At 54.5% G+C, this 25540-nt stretch overlaps 9 protein-coding genes across 9 annotated transcripts; 4 read left to right on the top strand and 5 right to left on the bottom strand.

The window, feature by feature from the left end:
• Positions 1-1166: 1166 nt before the first annotated feature.
• On the bottom strand, positions 1167-3233 carry C8A04DRAFT_12043 (uncharacterized protein; the record flags this gene model as incomplete). The annotated part of the gene is made up of 1 exon (XM_062777198.1): positions 1167-3233. One exon carries the CDS (start codon positions 3231-3233, stop codon positions 1167-1169), a length of 2067 nt encoding a protein of 688 aa, XP_062637134.1.
• Positions 3234-4261: 1028 nt separating this feature from the next.
• Positions 4262-5626, top strand: C8A04DRAFT_28548 (Alpha/Beta hydrolase protein; the record flags this gene model as incomplete). Its single annotated transcript, XM_062780679.1, has 5 exons — positions 4262-4536; positions 4684-4723; positions 4783-4907; positions 4994-5499; positions 5595-5626. 5 exons carry the CDS (start codon positions 4262-4264, stop codon positions 5624-5626), a joined length of 978 nt encoding a protein of 325 aa, XP_062637135.1.
• A 951-nt stretch (positions 5627-6577) lies between these two features.
• On the bottom strand, positions 6578-7718 carry C8A04DRAFT_37187 (40S ribosomal protein S1; the record flags this gene model as incomplete). The annotated part of the gene is made up of 5 exons (XM_062783798.1): positions 6578-6721; positions 6808-7309; positions 7425-7450; positions 7520-7604; positions 7705-7718. 5 exons carry the CDS (start codon positions 7716-7718, stop codon positions 6578-6580), a joined length of 771 nt encoding a protein of 256 aa, XP_062637136.1.
• A 1229-nt stretch (positions 7719-8947) lies between these two features.
• On the bottom strand, positions 8948-9443 carry C8A04DRAFT_37188 (uncharacterized protein; the record flags this gene model as incomplete). Its single annotated transcript, XM_062783799.1, has 2 exons — positions 8948-9036; positions 9101-9443. The coding sequence occupies 2 exons, from the start codon at positions 9441-9443 to the stop codon at positions 8948-8950; spliced, it is 432 nt and encodes a 143-aa protein (XP_062637137.1).
• Positions 9444-14171: 4728 nt separating this feature from the next.
• On the bottom strand, positions 14172-16358 carry C8A04DRAFT_28551 (GTP cyclohydrolase N terminal-domain-containing protein; the record flags this gene model as incomplete). Its single annotated transcript, XM_062780680.1, has 10 exons — positions 14172-14184; positions 14256-14325; positions 14401-14486; positions 14569-14598; positions 14672-14834; positions 14886-14919; positions 14986-15141; positions 15205-15330; positions 15398-15645; positions 15710-16358. 10 exons carry the CDS (start codon positions 16356-16358, stop codon positions 14172-14174), a joined length of 1575 nt encoding a protein of 524 aa, XP_062637138.1.
• Positions 16359-17572: 1214 nt separating this feature from the next.
• Positions 17573-18220, top strand: C8A04DRAFT_28552 (uncharacterized protein; the record flags this gene model as incomplete). The annotated part of the gene is made up of 4 exons (XM_062780681.1): positions 17573-17617; positions 17722-17860; positions 17958-18005; positions 18063-18220. 4 exons carry the CDS (start codon positions 17573-17575, stop codon positions 18218-18220), a joined length of 390 nt encoding a protein of 129 aa, XP_062637139.1.
• Positions 18221-18413: 193 nt separating this feature from the next.
• Positions 18414-19341, bottom strand: C8A04DRAFT_37191 (uracil phosphoribosyltransferase-domain-containing protein; the record flags this gene model as incomplete). The annotated part of the gene is made up of 4 exons (XM_062783800.1): positions 18414-18465; positions 18522-18693; positions 18752-19110; positions 19193-19341. 4 exons carry the CDS (start codon positions 19339-19341, stop codon positions 18414-18416), a joined length of 732 nt encoding a protein of 243 aa, XP_062637140.1.
• Positions 19342-20604: 1263 nt separating this feature from the next.
• Positions 20605-23173, top strand: C8A04DRAFT_37192 (wings apart-like protein regulation of heterochromatin-domain-containing protein; the record flags this gene model as incomplete). The annotated part of the gene is made up of 2 exons (XM_062783801.1): positions 20605-22848; positions 22904-23173. 2 exons carry the CDS (start codon positions 20605-20607, stop codon positions 23171-23173), a joined length of 2514 nt encoding a protein of 837 aa, XP_062637141.1.
• Positions 23174-24784: 1611 nt separating this feature from the next.
• Positions 24785-25536, top strand: C8A04DRAFT_28555 (small GTPase superfamily; the record flags this gene model as incomplete). Its single annotated transcript, XM_062780682.1, has 3 exons — positions 24785-24842; positions 24916-25184; positions 25297-25536. 3 exons carry the CDS (start codon positions 24785-24787, stop codon positions 25534-25536), a joined length of 567 nt encoding a protein of 188 aa, XP_062637142.1.
• Positions 25537-25540: the final 4 nt, after the last annotated feature.

Here is a 25540-nt window from a genome sequence, read left to right on the forward strand (position 1 = left end):
CCGCATTACAACGCCACAACACTATACTGCACGACTTATTATCACTCTTTTTAATATGTGACACACACACTCACACACTCACTCCTTTCTTTTTTCTGCTTCCTTTTTTCTTTTCCTGTTTGCCCGTCAGATTCCTTGATTCTTGCTTTTTATACGGGTTGGCTGGGCTGGGTCGGGAAAGGATAAGATAAACAGCGATTTGGGCGGATGGGATGAAGGGTGTCAGCGATGAGAGTGGGTCAGTTGTTGTTGGCGGTGGGCCAACTATAAGCGATGTGGGAAGAAAGGATGGGAGATCGGAACCGAGAGGGACGAGATGGTTAGATGGTCAGATGGAATGAACCACACAAAAACGTTTTGAGTTGAGAAAGGATAAAAGGGGGAGGAAAGTGGGGGAAAGTGGTTGTCTCGGTTAGCGATGTCACCCAGCACTGTAGTAGTTTATGTATGTGTGACGAGCGGGCGATTGACTGACTAACTGGGAAATCTGGTTTTTTTGTTTTTTTTTCGTGGTTGTATTTGTTTGTGTTTCTCGTCTCGGTGTTGTTCCCCGGTTCTCTCCCTCACTCTCCTACCTAGGGATATCTGGGTTGCTTCTTTTGTAGTGTGTTACCTCGCATCAATCAGCCACCTCACGCCCGAGCTCTGGTTTCTTTTCCTTTTGTTTGGGTTCTTGTCCGTGTCATTTAGCTAACGGGGTTGGCTCTTTCTTGTCGTTGACTACATATGGTCTGTTTTTAGTTGTTTATTTATAGCTCCGGTTTAAAGAGGAGGCTGGACGGAGACGGGAGGGCGGACAGAGTGAGGCGCATGTAAAGAAAGGGTGGACTTTGAGAATATGTTAGTTATATCACTCACGTGTGTGGCTTTTTGTGCCCTGGTAGATGAGGTAGGAAGGATTACGCTTGGGGGGTGTATTGTGTTGGTAGAGTATTATTGAGCAGTCTTCTTCTCAATTTCCCGATGGAGATCTAAGGTGACATGTGTACGACGCTAAGCTTGTTACCTCTTTATATCATGTCATGTCATGTTGTGGCCAGGGAAAGGGTTGGGGTAAATTAGGTCTGAAAATGCTCTGAAATTCACAGTTTGGCTGGTGATAGCCATGCATTTTATATACTCAACCAACGAACCACAGAACACAAGGTTGGGGCATCTATCCACATTTATTTCTTTCCCTTCTTCTTCTTCTTTCCACCGCCACCTCCACCACCCCCTCCTCCCGAAGCACCTGCCTTCTCTACCTTGACAGAGCCCGCACCGCCTGTTAGCTCAAGGATCTCGTCATCGCGCACGACACCACCCTGGGTAGTTTCGGCGGCCCGTTTCTTCCCCTTCTTGCCCTTAGGCCGGTAGCTGCTGCGATCACGCAGCGGCAGCCAACGTTCTGGATCGGGCTTCTTGTTGGGGTCATATGACTTGGGGAGTTTCCTTGTTCTGCGTTTCTTCGCCGGCTGCGTCTGTTGTTGTTGTTGCTGCTGCTGCTGTTCGCCATCATCTTCGTGGGCGCGTTTCTTGCCGCGGGCTGGTTGTGTAGCCGTGGGCACCGGCGCGGTGGCAACGCCGGCTTCGAGCAGGGCTGCGACGTCCACGCCGCGGGTCAGGTCTTCGACGGTGGGGAGGGCGTCGAGGTAGGGCTGGGCTTTGGAGAAATCGGAGGTGGCGAAGCTGGCGACGAGGCCGGCTTTGGCGATGCGGTCGTTGGGTTGGGCGTCGACGAGGTGGGAGAAGGCTTGACCGGCTGCGGCGAGATCGGACGGGTGGGATGAGCGGAGAAGCTCGATGCCGGCTTCGCGGAGGAGGGAGACACCTGGGCCGGAAGCGTCCGCGCCTGTCTTTTGTTGCCAGTGGGCTGCGGCCTTGGCGAGTTCGGTGCGGATGGCTGAGTGCCGGCCTTGAGTGCGATAGAGGGCGACGGCGAGCGCGACGAGACCGGGGGCGAAGCGCACGTCGGCGTGGTCGGGGGTTGTGGCGGTTTCAAGGCGCTTGAAGAAGGCTTCCAGGAGAGCAATGGCAGGGTTGGGGTTATGGAGTTGGATGTATAGTTGGATCACGGTGAGCAGGAGCCCAACATCGTCCGGGTGGCTCTCGAGCAGAGGAAGGACTTGGCGAAGTGCTTCCTGGCCGGCACGAAGCTGGGATGCCGCAGCAGCGCCGAGAATACCAAGGTCGCACTTGGAGCTAGCAATCGCCGGAACGGTCTCCTGGGAGAGGATCTTGGACGTAGACTTTTGAACACCGGCAAATTTCTGGGTCTGGAGGCTCAGGACATAACGGTTACGTCTCAGAACCGAACTCTGGTACTCGAATAACCGGTCGTTCCCCTTGCCTTCCGTGATGGACTCGATCAGGCGTTGGGCCAGGTAGGGGTTGCTTTCGGCCTGCAGGACGAGAATGTTGGTGCGGGCCACAGACTGGGCGGAAGAGTCCGCCGTATCCTCAAGCGAAAGTGACTTTTGAAGGGCGGCAGCTTCTTCCAACTTGCCCAGCTTTGCATACACGTAGGCCTGCTGTACAATGATGGGCACAAGCTCGGCCTTCTTCTCCGCCTCATCCAGCTCGTCGGTCGCCTCGCATAGGTCCCGCGAGCGTTTAAGAAACACGACGGCCTTGCCGAAATCTCCGCGGGAGATGCAGCCGCACGCGGCGTTGTATGCCGTCTCGAAGGCCTCGAGGTCCTCCCGAGCCGGCTGCTTCTCCTGCTCTGGCACGGCCCAGCCTTTACCCTGCCACTCTAGCTGCGCGTCAGCTGCGGACAGGTTGATCCGCAAATCGTTCTCCTCGCCATAATTCGCGCCGTTATCATCCACCCCAAGCTCCCGGTAGGTAGCCGCAGCCTGGTCGAACTGTTCCGTACGGTAGGCAACCTGGGCCGCGATGTGCTTCAAGCCCCTCTGGGCTCGTTCCGAGGCAGCACTTGCTCCAGCTCCAGCCTCTCGCAACACGGTCTGGGCCGCCTCGAGGTCCCCAGTCTTGTAAAACGCATAGGCCTTCTCGAAGGCACAGTTTCGGGCCAGGGCATCACCACCCTCAGCAATGGCCCGCAGGGCGTCGTCGAAGCGGTCGAGATTCAGGAGCGCCACCACCCGCACGTGTTGGGCGTGTGAAAGCTGGGCAGGATGGCCTTTTGCAGCGCGCAGGGCGGCACTTGCGAGGTCGAGTGCCTCGGCGTGGTCGTCGATGGACGCACCGCGGAGGAGGGAGTTGAGAGCCACGACGGCGGTGTCTCCCATGATGACAGCGGGTAGGAGGACCGTTTGGACGAAAGGGCGGTGGCGGCGGTGGACGACTTGGTCGTGCTGGATTTGTGCATTCCCGTCAATCGATCGGATCGGGGGTTCTCCGCGTGGGGTCGGGAGAACCTCAGGCCGGCAAGTTTCTTTGGAGTCTTGGGTGGTGTGCCAGGGATGGGGTTGCTTGCGTTTAGTGCGGGCTGGGCTCTGGTCACTGTGTGCTGTCGCTGCGTTGCGGTTCACTGGACGTCGAAATGCGGGGCATTGTCCAGGGCAATTTTCGATAAATTTTGTGGGGTTCAGCCCAAAAGGAGTCGCGTGAGAGTGGAGTGTCTGATACCACCTGCACCAAGGGAAACTCAAGTTCTGGAATCTAGTAATTTATCGTTCGGCTTCTTATATACTATAATCGAAACTCCAAGAATTGCCCTTTCCAAAACAATCTGATAACAGCTCGGTGAGGGCCCCGAGCTGGTCGACCTCTTTTGCCTCCACCGACGCCTCTCTACCGCTGCCTACCTCTCGGCGTTAGGGAGGCGTCGAGTCGGATTTGACGAGGCCCATATTAACTAACACAACCACTTAGTCCGACGCACTGATTTGCGTGAAGGTATCAGGTATTTCGGACGTTATCAGCATGGCAACTGCGTTCCCCCTGAATTTTTGAATCCCAATACGGTTACAATGTAAACAACCTCCCTGAGTGCCGAGCCTGGCCCGTGCGTTGACACCTGAATTTTCCCCCGGCATCCGTTTATCTCCCGGTATTTCCGGATTTTCTTGATACCTGCAAGGTATTTTTGGCGCGCCCTTTGAATGTGTGCCGTTTCTCGGCAAGCGGCTCATTCATCGTATTTCGCTTTACATTCTCTTGGAAGTTCTCAAGGAAACCTCGGAGTTGGGGGCTTTCGTTCGTTCATTTATATATTATCCACTCTCTCCCACTCAACGCAAGGCGGCATACATATACCTCCACCAACATACATATTACCATACCTAAACCCGCACTGTGACTCCCCGAACAAACCATGATGATCATAGCACCAACCCCTCGCCTCGTGCGCCACGCTGTGGCCCGGCTCCGGGCCCCGGTCTCGGCTTCCGTCTCCGTCTCGGCTCCGGCCCTGACAATATCCGGAAGGGCGTTTTTCTCGTCAGCCTCGTCGTTTTCGGACATCCCAACGGTAACCCTTGCGTATGACTTGCATGAGCCGGCCAAACCGGTTGCAGATGCGAAGACGTCGCCGATTATTTTTATGCATGGGTTGTTTGGGTCCAAGAAGAATAATCGGACTATGAGTAAGTGAGTAATGTATTTCTTTTTTTAAAGCTCTTACTTCTGGCTTTATTTTTTCTTGAATTGTTGCTTTGATCTGGTTCAATTTGTAACCGTTGAGAATGAGTGTGAGCTTAAGTAAACGGGTGTCTAATTGGGATTGTACACCGACAGAGTCCTAGCACGAGACTTGGGGAGACATATCTATGCTTTGGTGAGTATTTACCACTCGAATCACCCCTTGAGCAATATCTTTAACAAACAGTTTGGTAGGACCTACGGAACCATGGCGACTCGCCCCATGATCAGCGGCACGACTACCTTGCCATGGCCGCCGATGTGGCCGAGTTCATCCGGCAGCACGGCCTAAAAGAGCCCACTCTCATCGGTCACTCGATGTAAGTTAGGCCCTTTTGCCCATTCTCACTATTTTACCTCCTCACCCCTCCTCCCATACTCACCATCCCCCTCCGGTCAACAACAGGGGCGCCAAAACAGCCCTCGCCCTCGCCCTCCAAGACCCCTCCCTCATCACCAACCTCGTCGCCGTCGACAACGCGCCCATCGACGCGCCCCTAACCTCCGATTTCCCCCGCTACATCCAAGGCATGAAAGCCATCGACGCAGCCAACGTCACCCGCCAGGCCGAAGCCGACAAGATCCTGGCGCCCTACGAATCTTCCTTCACCATCCGCCAGTTTCTCCTCGGCAGCCTGTACAGGCCGGACCCCAAGAACGACCAGACGCTCAAGTACCGGCTGCCGCTGGGCGTGCTGGGGGGTGCGCTGGGGTACTTGGGGGATTTCCCGTTCCGGAATCCGAGCGAGAGGAGGTTTGTGAAGCCGGCGTTGTTTGTGCGTGGGACGAAGAGTTTGTATGTGCCGGATGAGGTGATACCGGCTATTGGAGAGTTTTTTCCGAGGTTTGAGATGGTGGATGTGGATTCGGGGCATTGGGTGATTTCGGAGAAGCCAGAGGCTTTTCGGGAGGGTGAGTACTTTTTACTTTGTTCTTTATGACTTGTCTACGAGCTGTTACACTCAGCGTTTCTAAGCGGTGTGTTGCTAATGTGTGATCATGAACAGCGGTGGTGAACTTTTTAGAACCAAAGGAGTGAACAGCGCGGAATAGCAGAGATTCGATGTGTTGATGGCGTGGTTTAGCTGTGACTTGTACTCATACCCCTCTAGACTACTTTTGATAGATGAAGCATGACGCCTATTCTAGTTTAGCATTGGAGAAGGATATGCGAGGGGTGGAACGGATGCCGCGGGGTCCCGTTGAACTAGCCTCGCCAGACATTGCGTCGATGTACATGGTTCCGGAGAAAGCAAGAAGCGGTGGCCTGAGAGACTAACGAATACTAGTGAGTTGGAATGGTCCCGGATGGAACGACAGGTTCTGGTGGGGGGCCGTCTGAAGGCAGCGAAGCACCCCCGATCTCCGCTTGATAGTACACGAGCTGCCCTAGCGTGACGCTGGATGGGTGATAGTTAAGCAAGCCAGGTAACAATGACGAAGCTGGTACGGTTACGCAGTGACGGCGGTACTTGAGAAACGGTGGGGGTTGATTCCAACAAATTACTACGTCGAAGAGGGCGGACGGATCCATACCGGTAGCAACACATCAGACTCGCTACCTGGATATGGCGGGAGGACAGCAACTACACCCACAACGGTTGGACAGCACAAAGGGTTGGCCGATGTGACATTCGTTGAAACTCCAGCCGGATGCATTCAACAATCCACGCCATCCTCACCCAGCTGCCCCGCCCCTGACCTCCATGCACAACCGCCGGACGCCTTCCCATCCGATACCACAGAAACCTATCCCGTCCAAGCAGAACTGGCGCCCCATTGCGGCATGCTGAAGTAGGTCGTATCACGGTCTTCGCTTGTGTTTTTGGTCATCCTTTTTGAATTCCGTGTGCTCCCGCCCGTCGTGGACGATACCTTGACTATTGTACCATGTTACCACGCCAAATGCAACGAAAGCATGCCCAAAGCCCCCCCGCGAGGTATTGTTGATGAAAACCCTGCCCCAGTGCGTTCCCAAAGACAACACCCCTTATACCGACTCAAGGACCTGCTCACGGAACTCCCGCTCAACCTTCTGGCCCTGCTCGTCCGTGCTCGACTCGCCGTGGAGGGTCATCAGGGCACCAAGGTCGAACTTGGGCTGCTTGAGAAGCTTGACCTTGCGGATGTGGACCTGTTTGATTTACCCATGTTAGCGAATCATCCCGACTATGCATACCTAACACCTCCTAGTGTTGTTGGTGTGTCGGGTCCACGTACGTTCTGGAGAGGGTAGATGCCCTGGGTGGCCTTCTCGATCTCGCGGCCGATAACCTCAGGGATGAGCTTGGAGGTGAGTTGGGTCAGGGTGCAGCTCGACGCCTCGCGTTGGATGATCTCGGTCATCTTCTTGCGGATGGCACGGATTTGTGAAGTAGCCGCGTAGGTGGTCTTCTTGATCTGGTTGGGGCGGCGCTTGGTGAAGGCGATGGCGAAGAGGCGGAGGAGGTAGTGGTCGGTTGTCATGACGGTGACGTTCGCCTCGATGAGCGATTGCCACTTGCGGACGAGCGAGCGGAGCTTGTCCGACGTGAAGTCGAGACCGTGGAAGTTGGTCAGGCAGTTCTTGCCCTGGACCTCATCGACGCGGAGCTTGACCTTGCGGAAAGAGTGGTCCTCGTCCTTCTGGAGATCGGCGAGCGAAACCTCGACGATGCGGCCCTTGAGGGCGTCGTTGGCGTTCTTCAGACCGGTCGTCCGGTTAACCAGGGTCTTGCCGACACTGATCATCACGTTAGATTCCGTTTCCCAAACAAGTTGTGGCCGTCCATCTTTCTGTCGTGTCGCGTGCGTCTCGTTTGCGGGTAGATGGTAGGCGGGGGATTAGTGTTTCTTACTCTCTGATGTTGAACGGCGCTGGGGCCTAATTAACACGAAACCGTCAGCCGAAATTCCCAAGAACGATTGTTGTGCTCGAGAGAGTTGTGCTTACCTTGATGCCGTACCAGTCCTTGCGGGCAAAGGGGTCCTGGGCCTTCTTCTTGAGGCCCTTCTTGCCCTTGGACAGTCTCTTGTTCCTGCGGCCGGGTATCAGCAATCGGATGTCCTTCAATTATCCAGCGACCGGTCGAAGTCGTGCAATCGGTGCAAAAGTCGAATAATTGGGGCTGAACGTACTTGCCAACAGCCATCTTGACGAGCAGCGATGTCAACGGCGGGACAAATGTGCTGCTTGGTTAGTGATGGAGACCGTGGAATCGAGGTCACGAAATTTGGGGGTTTCTTCGCTGAAGTCGAAATTGTGATTTCGTTGTGTGGGCGCAGCCCACCAGCGGAAAAACTAGAATTATGGGGCACTTTTCCGCCGCTTTCGATTGGCTGCTCGGAGCTTAGGGCTCGGAGGGCCCGTGCGTTGCTTCAGACCAGCGAGACCAGGTTCCGTCCATCAGCGACATCACCCGCGAGTCGTGAGAGTGTTGATCAACACCTGCTCATTCATGCTGACGGATTCTTCGTGTTCCCAGCTTCGACCGCCCAGAGCGCCTTCACAACCATACGCAGTACGGCATCTGAAGAAATGACTCATTCTACATTTGCAGATCACACAGATGAATTCAATTCAATGGCCAGCTCAGTAATCTGATTACAACTCAAATGCGGTTCTTATTCGGCTGCGAAACTTGGGCTACTTAGTTTATTTGCCTCCGACCCGATGATCGTAAATCGACCGCGTTTTCTAGCAGAACGAACCAGCCAACCCACAAACACAAGAAACGGTATCAAGTGAGTGCTAAGGTGCCGCGCTTCCTGCGACACCAATTCCATTGGTCAACCTCGTCATCCTCGACCAATCCCCACGACCTTTTCCGTATCTCTCCTCTCGTCTCAGTCCACGTGTGCCACAATGACAAAAGTTTGCAAAAGCCTTCTGGAACGTCCGAGACGTGTCACGGCTTGAGCTTTTTTTTGCCTCCATTCCAGCCTGCTTCCATCGCTTGGGGGATCCTGCCTTTCGGTAGTTACATCCTCGGAGCGCGGAGGACTGAATGGGATGTTTGAGACACCTCGCTCATTCCGATTGCTAATCCACCAGTGGCCCAACCAAGCGTTGCCTCCGTAAAGGCAGTTTTGCCACCCCACCCTAAGTTCCAAACCAAAAATTTTCCTTTGCATCGCGGTTGTGGACTGTGAGCCGCGTTTCCGCGATGCTGAAGGTTTCGGTGCCTGGGGCACGGTGCGCATCACGCGTTCGTTTCGCGGTGTGCGCTCCTGCCTCCCAGGGCCAACATGGAAGCTAGGGTGTGCGTGGGATTTCCGTTCGTCTGCAATCCACGATCGAGTCGTTCCAAAAAAACAATTGGCGTTACACGTCGACGCCGTTCAAAATTGGTGACACGACCTCAAGTCGAGCCTAGGGCTTTCATGGCGACTTGGCCTCCGCCTTGTCGTCGTCTTGCTGATTTGCCTCGTACAAGTCAAAGCTCGGGAAGCTGAAGTAGCGACCAGAAACTGTGTTCCGCCGTTAGCAAATCGTCCCCGTGATCAACAAAAGACAACAAGGACTGAGACATACATGGATGGGGATGCAGATCGTCAAAGCTGTCCGCTGTGCTGTCGGGAGAAGACGACAGCTCGTCGTGCCGGTCCACGCTGTCATATAGGGGGGTCCGAGTCGAGATAATCGAGGCGGATCGGGGGACAGAATCCGATGACGAGCCAGAAACGTAGGCCACTCTGCTGAGAAGTTCCGTGGCCCGCCGGCCGGATTGCGTCGCATGGGCATTCGGGGTGGCAGTGGATGTGGTGATGGATGGTTCGGTGGCCGTTGCCCTCAACAGCCTCGGTCTCCTGCTCGGGCATCGCTCTGCTGAATCCCTCCTCTGCATGCGGCCGGACTCTGAAGTGACGGAACCCATTGTGGTGATGTGTGGGTTGATTGTTGTGGTGGGTGTTGTAAGTTGATCGGGCAATTTCGCGGGGTGGATTGTAGTTTTGTTACAAGGTGGGTTGTGTAACTTCCAAGTGTGGGTAGGTGGGTTGGTTGCTGGGCGCGTTGACAATTGCAGAGATCAACTCTTGTGGCCGAAAAAAAAGGTCGGCCTAGTTTAGTCGAGAACTAATACGGATTGCTGACGGTGGGAAAGTAAGGGAACAAGAAAAAGGCGTCTGATGTGGGAAGGCTGGCCGGGGGGAAGCTTAAGAAGCAGGAAGTAGTCCACTTGGGCTGCAATGCGATTCCCGCTCAATGCCGGAGGATGACAATGACGGTTTCAGTGACGGCAACATTCGCGCCATTGCCTTGCCACTTGTCAGTCCATGGTACGAGCCGTATGGCAACAAGGATGGGCAAGGGAGGGGAGGCTTAGCCATTCCCATCGTCTCCTGCCCATCCAGGGCCAAGGCAAAGCACGAAAGCACCAAGCACCGAAGCAAAGCACCAAAACGCGCGGGTGGGACGGCGCTGCCTGGCCCTGCTCTGGGCTGGCTCCCCTGGCTGCCCGGGCTAGGCCTTTGCGACCTGGCACATCCGCAGCCACAAACCCTGCTCGGGCGACGGGGCGCTGGAGACACACGCCAGTCAGACCAAGCCAGACGCAGCATTCATATTGGCCGCTTGATGGGATGGGGGTGTGTGGTCCGTGGTTACTGGTGGTTACGGTGGTGTGTAGTGGTGGTGTTGTGGGTGTGTAGTGTGTACTCTGTATGTGCTGGTTTCTCCCGCCTTCCTGCGGGCCGTGGCCACACAAACGAGATCTCACCACACTTCTTCCCCAGCTGCCCGCCGAACCCGCGAGCCCGCCCGCGCGCCGCCGCCGCCCTCGCCGCCGTAGGTCGTCCTAACTTCGGGATCCCGCTTGGGCATCCAGCCAGGCAGGCAGAGACTCACTCCCACACACACCCGCATCCGTACCCGCGCACATGTACAGGACACGCACACGCACGCGCACAAGCCCGTCAAGTGAACACCTGCAGACCGACCGGTGGTGTCCAACTGTCCCGCAGGGCGGGGAGGAAACACCAAGGGGTTGGCTGGCCCCCTCGTCGGGCTTCCAGACAAGACAGGGGTGGAACGGGAAAGGCACCGTTGGCCACTCAAGTCGGGACACCTCAAGAGCTCCGAAGCTGCATGCTGCAGGCCTCGCATGAGTGTCTGGCGGCGATTGGCGACCTGGACTCCTGGATCGCTGGCTCTCAGGTCTTCCAGACTCCGGCCAAGGCGGGCAGCTGTGGGGCCCGGGGGGTACATACCACTTCAGGTTGTCAGGGAGTGCCAGGTACCTGTCAAGGGCGCAACGGGTGCAAATCCCAGGCACCATTGCACCCAAAGACGGTGATTGTCAGTCCACCATCACTGTTCGTCGGCCATTTTTGGGTGTACACAGTAGTGTACGGAGCAGTGTAGTGTAGCGTATGTATGTACATCGGTAGGGTACATACATTGTAGTACTGCCTAGCTACGAACCGATGTACCTCGTGTGTCTGCAACTCCTAAACAACGACGCAGCTAAGCTCTTTGGGACGCAATTGAGGAGACCGATTGGCAAAACCGTTCTTTCGCTGTATCCATCGCGGTCCGCCCCTGACCCCGTGACAACGTCCAGATCTGAGTCCAATATCGTTTTGATTGTCTTCCCACCACCTCGACCTGCGATGATCGCTTCACCGGTGCTCCCAACTGCAACCACATATCTCGGCTTTCCCTGGCCTAGATTTCTCAAAGACGTCCATCGTTTCCCTCTTTCTTTTGCTCTATTTTCCCTCACCCCGCATTGGCGCGAGTTGGCCAAAACAGGTTGTTGCGAGCACTCGTCTCACGACAAAACAACCAGAAACAGGTAGGGGAAACAACCCCGCGGACAACTTACTGCCGGATTCGACCGGAGCCGAACGCACCCACCGCCCACATCCGCTCCCTGCTCCCACGCTCCGCGTGGGGAAATCGTTCCCCGGACAAGAACAACTCAACACCGCTGTCTTGAATCTCGCGGTCTGTACGGAGGATGGGTCATCGGTTCTTGACGGACAAAGCAAAACCGGCCAAACAAAGCGAGCACCGCAACTTGAGCAGCGGCGGGCCTGCGGGATTTTCCCCATGGGACCCCCAAACCTTGAACTTTGGGACCACGAATGACGAACTGTCTTCCCCAGACAAAAACACGCACCGCTTTCTCCAAGACCAGTGAGAAGAGTCCTAAACGAGACAGGTTTCCCGGGTCCGGAACCGTGTCACGACGAACGAACGTAGACTAGCCCAATGCAGCGGCTTACCCCAAAACAAGGGACCAAGCAGTTTAGCTTAGAGCTGCGAACCAACGAAGGGAAAGAATGTGAAAAATTTTGGGATACGAATGATGAGCACATGAACGAATGAACAGCGGTCGGGGCAAACAAAACGTCTCAGCGGAATACCCTAGTCGCTGACCCCAGACGAAACCGCTTGGGATGTTAAACGTTAACGTTTTTTCGTTCCGGTCTGATCATTGATGGGAATAACCGATGAGGAGGTGCAAAGCTCCGATGAACCAAGCGCCGTTCCGTCCGATGTCACACGCAAGTTTCCGATCGCTGGCAAAAGCTCGGGGAAGAACCCGCTCTTGTTTGCAACCGCGTAGCGAGCAGAACTGTAACTAATCCACACCATCCACCACCGCCACTGCAAGCGCTGCACAAGCTCTGCAACGGCGCAGAACGCCTGGAACCAAAGAGACAGGGGCAATGTATGCGTTGAGACCGTAACGGAAAGTGTTCAGAACAGAGACAGCTTGACAGGGTATGAGAGGGGCAAAGACACTCTACTTCAGCATTAGTAGCGAAACCAAGAGAAAAAAGTAAGTATCATAAATCATAAAAATACAATCAAGGAAATAACCCTTGCCCTCGCATGGTTCGGGGAAGCCAGGAATCTTGAACCAAAAAAATAAGGGGAAGCAGAGTTTTGCGGGCGCGGGATCACGTCATCACTCAACGACAATGAGACGGGAGTTCCAGAAGGCAAGGAATTCAAGGGAAGCTCGCCATCACAATTCTTTTCTCCCCTCGAAGCCTCGAAGCCAAAGCCCCTCTTTGCTTACACACTTGACGTTACTTTTCCCGCAAAGGTCGCCTCAAACAACATTGGCTAGCTCCCAGACACTGCGTATTGACTTGCAAACTTGCCGTCTAAGGCACACCCTAACGCCTGGGCATTCCTCGTTCATCAAGATTGGTATGTGATGCGAGGATGTGTACTCTGTAGTGTAGTGGTGGTGTTCCCCCCTCCAGTGTCCATTGGTCTTCCCTTTCGCCACGCCCATCTCATCCATCCCTTGTATTGAAACTCAATTCCCCTGAGCTTCAAGCTTCATAGGCGGGGAAGCACCTGAGGGGGAAAAAAAAACAGGGGAGAAGCAACGAGACAAAAAAAAACCTCGCAGCTACCCCCAGACAACACATGCATACCCACAACAGGTACCTACATCTGCGTCGCCACGCCTGCACACCCACATACATACATGAACATACAGCGACACACGCACGCGCACACACACTCACACCAACGGCTCCCATCGGGTCCAACTCCCTTCGGCACGGCACACAATCGTCGTCAGGCACCAGTCACCTCACAACCTACCTACCCAGGAACGAAACGACACAGGAAAAGGCGCACGGTGCAGTAAGCATAACCCGCAGTTGTCTGATGTCTGAGATGAATGGGAACCTCCTCGGCTGCATCGGAAGAGAAGATTGAGTGAGTTGGGCTGAGTCTACTAAGCTATTGTGTAAGTGGGTGTTGGGGGTAAGAGGGGGAGCGGATGGTATGCACGCGAGCAGAGGAGACTAGCACGGGAACGCTATCCGGACCGGAGATCTGCCCCTTGACTTGATCTCTTTCTCGTTGTTCTACTTTGTACTGCGTTATTTTGGTGTCGTTCTTTGGAGTTTTCCCCTGTCCTAATTCGCCCCGAAATGAGATCCTGTACTGGAATTGGCCGAGTCAAAAAACCACTCATTGCCGGCATGAGGAATGGGGGTGTAATGGAATGCGAAGAACGGGATGGTGAGCGAAAGGCTGCCGCTTGGGCTCCTGGATTTCAAATCTCGCCATGACAGGCAATGCAAACTCACGACAACTCATATGATGATCAAGCAGAAAAATGCTCGCGATGCAACACCCACACATAGGTAGCTGATGCTGTGGTCAGAAGAAGAGCTGGGATGGGCGCGTGGTCCGGCAAGGCGTATTTTCTCGACTCTCTATGGTCCATCCCCCGGTTTTTCTCAGCTCCCGTCTCTTATTCCCCGTGGGGGTTAGGTATGTTCGTTGGCGCTTGCCGTTACGGAGGGAAAAATGTCTCTTATCGGTAGGAACAGGAAAATCCAAACCCGTTTTGGGAAGACATCGTCGAAGGCAAGGAAACAACAAAAGCAGGAGCGACCGATGTGCCCGAACTTTCTGCCTGCATAGGAAGGGGGCCTCGTGGCACAGGATTGAAACGGCATTGGTTCTCCCGCTCTCCCGCTCGCCTTTCGAGTCAACCCCGCGGCCCGCACCGGCACGAGTGGATTGATAAAAAGAGGTACCCCCCCTTCGTCTCTGCCCCCCAAACGAGCTGCAGCGAACAAAGTCCGGAGCTGCAGGAGGACCGGCGTCGAGGAATGGCCGTCTAGTGGTCGATACTGTTGTCTCTGGTCAGCCCTGTACAACCCCGATTCGCCAGCAAAGGCTTTTTGTCCGTTTCGGTGCTTACTCTTCCCATATCCGGCCCTGCACGCTCTTGAGCTCGTCCTCTGTCATTCGGTGGCCGGTGGTAAAATATCCTGTGGGGGAGGGGAAAAGTTCGAGTCAGAGTTGGGTCCGAAAAGTAGAGGCCGACAGCATCCGCAACTACCTACCGGCGTTGATCTTGGCATCAATCTCAACTCTGGAATCGGCGGGGATCCATGACTCGGGGAGCTCGACTCGCTCGTGGATCGGGATACTGTATTTTTGGGGGTACGCCCGTCAGCATCTATCAACAGGTCTCGGAGAACGATCAACACGCGGGGGAAACCGTGACTCACCCTTGCCCAACGATTGCATCGTGCTTCATGCTAGAGGAAGGGAGACGTGTCAGTTCTGAACGACGAAAGCGCAACTTCGCTCAACATTGCAGGCCGCACTCACTTGCTCATGCTCAACATCCGATCAATCTTGGTGATGCCCAGCCAGTGCAGGATGTCGGGCATCAGGGCCTGGAACCGCATATCTTTGACCCCCGCAATATTCTCCGTCCGCTTGAAGTAATCCGAGGCTCGATCTTCCCCGCGCTTGCGGGCGTTGTACACGACTGCAGATCTCTGATGTTAGACGGCCAATAGCGCACTAGTTTGTAAAGTACAATCGGGTAGGACCGAGGGATTCGACATACGGTACTAGATTCACGTCAGCTGATGAGAGGCAACGAGGACCTGAGCATGAAAAGAAAACCTGGAACTTACCTTGGTGACTTCACCCAGAGCCCTCCCTTCCTTTCGGAAGTAAATGACGACACCACTGCCGCCGTTCTGGGCCTCTTTGACGGCCTCCTCGATACCGAAGATGAGATACGGCCTGCACGTGCAGATATCTGAGCAGAAGACGTCGCTCCCGTTGCACTGCCTAGTTGTGAGCGGAGAATTATACAGTGGCTACCGGAACGGACCGCATCAAAAACCCACCTCGTCATGAATGCGCAACGCCAGTTTCTTGGAGGGATCGGACATGGCTGCCGGATCTCCGAAACAATACACAGTGAGACCGCCGATTGGCGGCAGAAACACTTTGATATCAGACCGTGTTATCAACTGCACGTATCATGTCAGTTTTCATTACTCTTCTTGAAGTACTTCTGTCCCGCTCCGGAATTGTTACCTCTGGATACATGCCGCCTGTGTGCTCAAAGAGCGATCTCCGGAGGGTACCCTCATCGATGCCGAAGCGCTCCGCAACGCCTGGGAGATACCAGACCGGCTCGACCGCAAACTTGGTCACAGCCAGCTCGCCAAGGTTGTTGAGACAAACTTTGCCGTCGGGCACTAACCGGCCACTCTTCACACTCTCCTCAAGCTCGGGTAGCTTCATGTGAGCCCTGGTGATAGCAATGGTCGGCCGAAGATCAGCTGTTGTTGGGTGTTAGTAACAAAATCTAAACATCCCACAAACCCCCACCTGGTAAATACATGCCGTTTTCCTTCTCGATCGTGTCCTTGAAAAGCCAAGGCACCATGTGACCCCACGGATCCATGGCCACAATCTTCTTCTTGTCACCCCATTGAGGGAACGGGCCAATGTTGACAGCGGGCTCGGTATTGGTGAAGTCCGGCTTGTGGTCGGCCTTCAGCTCCCTGCTGGCCAGAGCTAGGGCGTAGTAAATGGAATACGAGCCGCCGTGAGCACCGATAGCATTCCGCTTCCCGATTGTGGACGGCGCCCGGGAGACGGCCACCGGGCCACGCTGCAGCGGATCAGCCGCGCCCCACTCCAGCGGAAGCGGATTGATGCCAATCTGCTTGGGGTATGTCGTGAGGACCACGCGGGATGAGAAGCTGGACTTGAGCTCCGGGGATGCCATTGATGGCACGGGAGGGGACTGGGTGCCCGCTTCAGCCGGCAGAACGGACGCGGGGGACGGAGTGTAACCGCCGGCCAGAGGCGTCAGAGTTCGCTTGACATCATCGGTATTGGCATTACCGGGTCGTTTGCGGTTTTCTTCCTGAGTCTTTTCCAACTCGGCAACCCGCTGCGAAACCGTCTCAACCGCGGATAGGAGCTTGCTCTGGCCCAGCGTGATAACCTTCAGCGCTTCCTTGACATCCTCTAAGCCGGAAGCCATAGTGTCGATCTAGAGCAGTACGTATGCCGGAGACTAGGTGGGAGTGGGTTGATGCGAGGGATGGAATTATGAGTTCGGTAGTCAAAGTACGCAGAACAATGCACTGGTCGAGAACAAACGGTTGCTGAAATACACACTAGGTAATAGGGTAGGGAGACAGGTATTTGAGGAATGGTAATGAGACCAAATCAAGGAACCTCGAGAGCGGTGAGATAACAACAAAAAAGAGACGAAGACTCTAAGTTGTTCACAGCAAGTTCCCGATGAGAAAGAGGCCGACCGAACGAGACAACGTTGTTGCAAATAGGAAGGCGGAATGCGCCCAACTCCGGGCCCAGGTGAGACCCCGTGATAAGGGGGATCAGCTTTCCGGCTCCATTACGGTATCGCCAGCAGGCGGGCCGGACGCTGCTGGCAAAGCAGGTGTGCAGGTGATCGAGGTGCAGGGTTGGGCCTCTGGTGCTGATGCCAGCACCCCTGCCTTACCATGCTCCGCTGGCCCCACTAACAAGCCCAACGGCGGGGAACCACAATCGGATCGGCTGCCGGCTGCGTGCCAAGGGATCTCGGCTTTGAGGAAGAGGCAAACAAGAAAGCCGGGAAAAATGATAACGATGCTGACATAAGTGAATGAGATCTCGAAGATCCACCGGAGGGAGAAAAGAACTAAAGAGGTAAACGAAGCACCGGGGCCTCGATATAAGGAGCCGGCGATGAGATACCTAGTGTGGGCTCGAGGTGTGGACTGGTGGAGGAGGTTCCAGCGGGAGTTCGAATTGCGGGGCCGAGGACCCAGGGAGCTGATAATGCGCACGGACCATACCATTCTCGCGACGGGACCTGGCGCAAACGCGCGCCTGTGGCCAAGGCTGCGGCAACGCCCTGCAAGGCTTCCTGTCAGAACCGCTCAAAGAAACTACATCGCTCCCTTAAGGTTCTTCGAGAAACTTCACCACTTCTTGAAACTTCTTCGGCATTTGGCGGGGGCTCGACCGTTTGCCATTTTCCACAATATAAAAGGGCGCCCATTCCCCCCAATTTCCGCCCTTGATTCTCTACATCGCAATCTCCATATTTCCTCCCAGATCTTGCTCCCCACAGACCGATCTGATCCTCAAGACCTTTAACGTCACCCTCCCACCACCGTCGAAGACCATTTTGGCTTCGTCTCACAAAATTCATCAACAATCATTTACTTCATCTAAACAAACAAAATGGGCAAGCGCAAGAGCTCAAGCAAGCCCCAAGGGCCTAAGAGGGTAAGTTCGTCGCGACCTCCATTCCCCCTAGCTTACCCCCGATGGATCCCCAAGTCTATTTGATACCCCATGGCTGACCCTTCTTCTCCGTTTCGCAACAACAGCGCGACCCTCTCCCGACAGTCTTCACATGCCTCTTTTGCAACCACGAAAAATCGGTCGAAGTCAAGCTCGACAAGAAGGCTGGTTGCGGGTGGCTTGATTGCAAAGTCTGCGGGCAAAAGTTCCAATGCGGCATCAACTGTGCGTTTTGACCATGGACCCCCCATAATGTGTCGCGGGCGCGCTCGGACACTGTTGCCCAGTGCACAAAGCAATTGCTGACGGGTGTTTGTTTTAGATTTGTCGTCCCCAATAGACGTCTACAGCGAGTGGGTCGACGCAGCAGGTATGACATGCGCCTTGTTTGCCTGGGTTTGCCTACACAAGACTAACGTTCTCCTAGATGCTGTCGCAGAAGAAGGGCGCGCGAACGAGAAAGCTCGGAACTCTGGCAAATCGGCTGACCGGGGAGCTGGTCTGTCGAGCCGGAGGATAGAAGAAGAAGAAGAAGGCGGTTACGAAGGGGACGATATCGTTGCCGACGATGATGAGTACGACTGATCTACCATTGGAAGAGGGGCTTCTTTGTACTTGAGGAATGGCTTTGCATATATCCTACGAATACCACAAGCGATGCCGGTCTACGGATCCGATCATAGAGATGGAGAGTAGTTTGCGTGAGAAATGCGAAATCAAGATACCACACTATCTTTTGAGTTTGATCCTACTTGTGGATAAAGGATTGCGTTTCAAATTAGACGGTATAGTATCGGTCGCCGAAATCCCCAAGGCCGGGTATGATGTAGCTACAATGGTGGTTGGTGAGTCTGTCATTTGACGATGGAGAACAATCGATACTTACTTCTTATCGTCAAGCCCCTGGTCCACAAATGCCGTCACGACACGAAGATGGGGGTACTTGGTTGCAAAGTTCTGGACCCCCTTAGGGCTCGCGAGCACATTGAGGAACAAGATGCGCTCCTCGGGCACGCCACGAGATTTAAGGACATCAACGGCCATGCTAGCGGAGCCGCCTGCCGAGCGTGTCAGTGATAAAGGGGTTTGCCTTGGCCTGATCGCATTGTATCATACCTGTCGCAAGCATGGGATCAAGCAGCAGAACCCATCGATCGGCGATGTCTTCTGGGAGCTTGTCGTAGAAGAGTTTGGGTTGAGACGATTCCTCGTCTCTCTGGATTAGAATCTTGCCAATTCTCACAGACCGGCAACATTCCCGTAGACCCTGCTCCATGGCCTCGCCGGCTCGCATGATGGATACGCCGCAGATTTTCCCTTGAAAGGAGAGGCCATCGTATGGGCGCCCGACGGGAGTGGTGACGGTGTGTTCAATTGTCGGCAGGTGGTTGAGCCCTTCCTCAACGAGGAGGCGGATGATGCGGTTGGAGTAAAAGATGAAATCCCCTCGCTGGGTGTCTTTGTTGCGAATAATTCTGCCCACGAGAGGTATCAATCAAAACCAAGCTCTCACCTCACCTGACACGACACGGTCGTCCGAGAAAGGAAACTACTCACGAGAGCAGTGCAATCAGCTGAGGAGTTTGCGGGAGGATGGTGACAGTCTCAAATTCCACCCCCGTTGATACCACTGCCGTCGGCTTTTGACTCTCAGAGCGATACGTCGGCCCGACGCACTGCGTCGGCACGGGTTTGAGATCGGACATTGTGGAAACTGATGGCGGCCGGGGAACCTCGAGGAGACGGACCAATCTGAGGAAGGAAACAAAAGGGATCGGTCCGTTGCAGGACAAAGAAACGCACTTGGGGAAGAAAGTTGATTTCTATCTTGAGTGCGTTGGAAGATGAGGCACTAAGAATCAAGATAGGTCTGCCCCAATAAATAGTGTTGAAAAACGTTGCTTCAGGTACGAAGTTAGGCTCCTCTCAGAGATTCGGTTTCAGGGATCACGAACGAGAAATCACTGGCCCCTCTCTTGACCCTCATGCGGACGACGACAATCTGATGCGGGCCAACCCCACTGGGCGGCGCCGACCGTCGCTCATCTGATCTCGCGCGACCCCACCGCTGAACCTTGATGCGTCGGGTTGAGACTAAAAGAACCCGGAATGATTGATAAGGTGAATATTGTAGACTTCCATACCTGGGCAGGTTTTGTTGAGGAAGAGCAATGATTCATTGGGTTAAGTTGCCATGCACTGAAAGCCTTGCGTCTTTCGATGCTAAGTCTTGCAGGCGCTGTTGGGTGAATTCCTCAATCTGAATGTATTTCCCAACCGTCGCTTTCATTTTCTTTTGTCTCAAGCCAAAAGTAATGTTCCATAAAAGGCAGGGCCAGTAACTCAAAGACTTAGAGATGGGAAAGGAAGTTAGTCCTCGTCCTTTCAAACCCAAGGCTCTGAATCCCTTCTTGTTCATTGCCCGTCTCTTTCATCCATCAGGCGGGGCATACGGAAGAGTGCCTCAAGGCAGCCCTACCACAACAATTCTTTGCACCCGAGAACCTTTGCACGTGCCTTGAACCCCTGCTGCACCCCCCTGGCACGGACCATCTGCAAGAAGGCAAGGTTGTGGGGTACCTTGCCGGGGGCTTGTTTCCAAACAACAACCGTCGCCATCGCTCCGCGAATCGCAACTTCCAATTCTCCCACACAACAGCGCCTGTGGAACGAACCGTCCTCCGCTTTCTCAAACCGCATATCGCGCGTGCGCATTGCAACATTGAATACACAGCGGCCATTGGTTCCTGCTAGACTCAAAGACTTTCGGCCGCCTTCCCAAATTTCACGCGGGCGCTGTCGGAGGCCGCCGCGAACAACATCGCCAATTCACTAGGACAAGACGCTTCACAGGCTCGCTACCCTTAGCGCGTTCGAAGGGGAATGCTGCGCTGACTCCTTTTTGGACTTGAGGATTATACGGCTCCAACCAACTTTGTTTCCGCGCTCCCCCCGAAACACCTTCAATGATGGCCGCCAGCAACGCTGATTCGATCTACGACTTCGGCTATGAGCCGAAAAAGAAAGTCGCTACCTACGGGAGAGGAGGCAAGAGGCGGACCACTGAAACGACGCGACCGGCGACTCTTCGACACGCGGAATCGGCCCCGGTCATGCCGTCGTCCTTCGACGAGCCCGAACCGCAATTGTTAGCGGCCCCTCGCCTCACGACGCGCACGATGCCAGCCACCAAAGCGAAGCGGCCGGATGTCCGTAAGCCTAGCGGCGGAGCGCGCCAAAAGCTGGCTGCCGAATCATACAGCCAACCACTTCCCGACCCTTACGACATTGATTTGTTAGCGGATGAGACGACACGGACAAAAAAGAGACGGGTTGCGCCGGAATCGTCCGACAAGGGCAAGTTTACCGGACCGTACTCGACACCGGATTCATCGCCACCGGGCGCACGGTCGCCTGTGTTGTCGAGTGAGGATGGCAGGCTTAGGTCAGCGCCGGACGCGAGTATCTCCCCTGTTTCGAGGAAGACCACTCCTGAGCGGAAGATGGATATGGACGGAGATTCGCGGACGCAGATGCCCTTTTCTGCGAAGACATCTCGAAGATTGAAGAACCTCAGTGTTGGTTCAAAGATCACAAAGACAGAGAAGCAGCAGATTCCTATCCGCCTTGGTGCACCGGCGGCTCCCTCAACTCCATTAGCTCCAAAGCCGACCAAGCCCGCGCGGAAGAGGCGCCTGATTGATGCCTTGGTCGCCCAAGAGGAGGATGGGACCAGCTCTTCCGACGATGATGAAGCGCCATTTCAAGGATCGAAAAGTCAGGTCGCCCAGTCCCCGCTTGCCGAATTCCAGTACTCGCCCCCGCCAGCCACAAGCCAACCAAAGCCGATTGCACGTCCGGTTCTTACCGCGAAGAAGACTGGCCCAAAGTTTACCTACAGCCAGCAGAGGTCAATGTTGGCTGATGATGAACCCTTCCTGGGAGGTGGCAGGCTCGGCGGCTTTGATGACGGGCCTTCGGGGAGCGCATTGTTTAACCTAGGGCGTCTCACGAAGAGCGCCACGGTGAACACAGTTTCGTACCTGGATGAGGATGACGAGACGATGAATACGGGTGCCGTTCGGAGTATCCACGAGTTGAGGCAGGCGGGAGCCAACAGCCGTTTTGCGGACGAGATGGACGACATTCTAGACAGGGTCGGGTTACCTTCAGCAAAACCCAACTCCTTGCGACGTGGCGCGTTGCTTGAGCTCGCTCAAAAGATGAAGGACAAAGAGTTTCGCCAGCAGTTTCGGAACCATAGTGACGGAGGTAGTTTGTTCAGGTCTCTTGCAGACGAAACGGATCTGGCCTCTGGATACGCGATTCTGGCCATAATCACGACTCTTCTTGCCGCTACTACATCGGCTCATTTACTCCAACAACTACGTTCACACGGCCTCGGTGCCCTCATCAGCCGACTTGTTACCAATTCGACCGATATCGGTGTCCTTGTCAAGGACCGAAAGCAAAATCTCACGAAAAACGGCCAAACCACCGTCACATCCGTCAAAGGCTCGCTTCTTGAGCTCCCCGTCTGGGAGCCCTTTGCCCCAACATCTCTGTCCCCACGCACATTAGCCCTGAAGTGTCTGGATCTCCTCATGCGGCAGCCTACCCATGCAGCGGCTGAGGATGAGGTGCTTTCTCAGGCAGTTACGGACCGCCTGTTTTCGATCCTGTCCGAGGGCGTTTCCAACGAAGCTTGTTGGGACTTGGAAAACCAAAAAGAATCCTGCGACTTCTACCTCGCCCTCTATGTTTTGGAGGGCCACTCGATTAGCGCTATGCAGTCCCCGCTTAGTCCGGTTTGGACCAAGCAATATGCGCCCATCGTCGCGGATATCTTGGAAACTGCGCTACAGCGTCCAGCCGATCAACTAGGTGATCTTGGGAGTCTCACTCTGAGAATCTCTTTGAACATCACGAACCACAACGAGGAAGCATCTCGATTGTTTGTTGAAAAGGGTCTGCTCCGGCGATTGGCGGACTCCACCTGCGGCGCGTTTGAGATGGTCTTGAGTTCGATGAAGGCCGATTCGTTCATGTCCAAGGTATTGGAAACCCTCATCATGATGCTAGGTGCTATGATCAATTTCTGTGTGTATTATCCGCCGGGGTCTCGGAGTCTAGAAGAACGGGGAGACGGTGCCGGGTCATCACTAAACCGGCTCATCCGTGTGTTTGCAGATAACCACACGAAGACGGCTGATGTAAGTTACCCCCATACCTTCTGTCTAAGTGTTCTTCAGAGCTAACTCATGACAGGCCGACTCGATGGAGAAGACCCAACTCAATGTTGCTCTGGGCTACCTCTCTGTCCTCCTAGGATATCTCTGCCTGACCGACTCGATCCGAGACAGGTTCATTCTCGTCCATCCCAAGAAGAACATCCAACCGTTGCTCGATTCGCTCAACGAGTTCATTACCTTCCATCGCAAGGTTGCAGAGGCTCAGGGCGACGAGGCGGGGAAGCACGAGTCGGGCTCCCTGGCTCGTCTCCAAAATCTGGCTGACCAGCTGGCGACGCTGCGTTAGATGCGGCCCCTGAGCCTACGCAAAACTTGTTTTGTTTGTGTTAATGATTAGCGGCGTTGTTGAGGAATGGGTGGATGGGCTACTCTATCGGAAGGAATTTGGGGGGGGTTAACACGGCTTGCATGACACGCCTTGCATAGGAGCGGCGGACCCTTTTACGATACATACGGTTTCGATATTCCCATTCGCAGTTTTGGGCAAACGATGAGGAATTGGGTGGGATAGGATGGGACGGATGGGATGGGATGGATCATGGGACACGACACTGGCTACGAAGGGAACGAACTCGCCACAAAACATATTAAACATCATTACCGGGCGCTGCTTATTCTCGAGCCTCAAATGGCGACCTGCTGCTAGCTGCTTCATTTATTTAGCCATAGATACATTTGCATTCAAAGAGCTACCACCTCACCTGCAAGCTTTATTTCAGCTTACCATGGACCTCCAAGCTGCTGGTGACATTGCCGTGCATTCGAGACATGTCTGTGACAGGAGCACATCGGTAAATGCCGTTCGTTGCGAGTGCGGCACGGTACTCGTAGCGCGGCCTTCTCTGTCACATGCCCCATTCGAGTCAAATGTCACAGTCAATGCCCACCAGTCCGTGGCGTTTTTGCTTGGCTCGCCGTGGCCAAAGAAAGCGGCCGACCAAGTCGCTGGATAACTGACTTTTCTACAAAAGTGAAAAAAGACTAAAAAGAATACACCGAAAAAAGTGAAAGAAGACAAAAAGAATAGATCAAGAAAGTAATAAAAGGTGAAAAAGAGTAAATCAATCGGAATCTCTTGAGATTTGATCGATTGTTAATGGATTGGACTTAAGCTAAGGTATCTGTTTTGTGTAGTCGGCCGCTTCCACCGCCAGCTTGGATGAATTCACAGTGACCCCGCCTACCCATCGTACCTAGCGGGGTTGCCGTTGCCCCTCAGGGCCCGTGGACCTTCAGGCGATTTTCCCCTACATGGAACCCTGCCAAGTTGCGCAACCGGCCCGCTGCGAAAAGGTAGGAGCCCCGCCCAGCCATTCCCTGTTTGGGTCTGGAACCACGGGCTCGCCGTGCGCTGCCGTCTTCCATGCCGGAACTCCTTCCATGCTCCGTTTGTTCGTTTCTGATGTGTGCACAAACTGCTGTGCTACACTTCCCGCCTACTATCATCTTCTATTTTAAATTCATGTACTTCCATTGTTCCCAATTCTAAACCACTCATCGTGTGTGCTACATTGTGCCTGTGAAAGGGAGACGCTCAAGGCTGAACTCTCGAAACGCATGCAGGCAGACTCTGTGCGCTGAACGGTCCATCATCACAGACAGCAGTCTTTCTGCAGCTCCTTTCTTTCCCCTCCTCCTCCTGCACGAGCAACCAACACTTGCAGCGTGTTCGGCATCATCGATTCGCCCCCAACAAACCCAATTGGGTTTTAGTCCGGATCCCCGCGCATACGAATAGTTGGATAACATTGGATCGCAACACCACTTCTCCCACTACGTAGGGTCAGGCAGCTTATCGGCGCAATCGTTGTTTACGAATCTCGCACCAACAACAGTTGTTCAGTTACCACCCAATTACTTACTGAAAGTATCATTACGAAACCAACCAGTGTAAACAATGCCAGCCACCCTTGCCAAACAGCGGAAGCTTGCCATTGTCGGCAGCCGCTCTGTCGGTTCGTCGTACCCCTACTACATCACACCATGCCGACTAGCAATACCCAGACTTTGCTAACAAAGGCATACCAGGCAAATCCTCGCTCGCGGTCCGCTACGTCGACGGGCACTTTGTCGAGAGCTACTACCCGACCATCGAGAACACCTTCAGCAAGGAGATCCGGTACAAGGGCCAGGAGTTTGCGACCGAGATCGTCGACACGGCCGGGCAGGACGAGTACAGCATCCTCAACTCGAAGCACTTCATCGGCATCCATGGCTACATGCTCGTCTACAGCGTCTCGTCTCTGCAGTCCTTTGAGATGGTGCAGGTGATTCGCGACAAGATCTTGAACCACCTTGTTAGTCTGCTCTACATTCTTTGTCGCATACTTACCCCCCTTTTTTCCCCAAACCTTTTCACCCCCTCCTCATCCTTTCTTACCCCCTTGCCGCTAACACCAAACCTAACAGGGCACCGCAACCGTCCCAATCTGCATCGTCGGCAACAAGAGCGACCTACGGCCCGAACAGCGCCAAGTAACCGCCGAGCAGGGCAAGGCCCTGGCTGAAGAGTACGGGTGCGCCTGGACCGAGGCGAGCGCGCGGTACAACGAGAATGTGGCTCGCTCGTTTGAGCTGCTGATTGGTGAGGTTGAGAAATCACAGAACCCTGGGGAGCCATCTGGTGGGGGGAAGTGCGTGGTTATGTGAGGGG

This window comes from Dichotomopilus funicola (assembly GCF_033296635.1).
Source record: "Dichotomopilus funicola strain CBS 141.50 unplaced genomic scaffold C8A04scaffold_30, whole genome shotgun sequence".
Classification (NCBI taxonomy): domain Eukaryota; kingdom Fungi; phylum Ascomycota; class Sordariomycetes; order Sordariales; family Chaetomiaceae; genus Dichotomopilus; species Dichotomopilus funicola.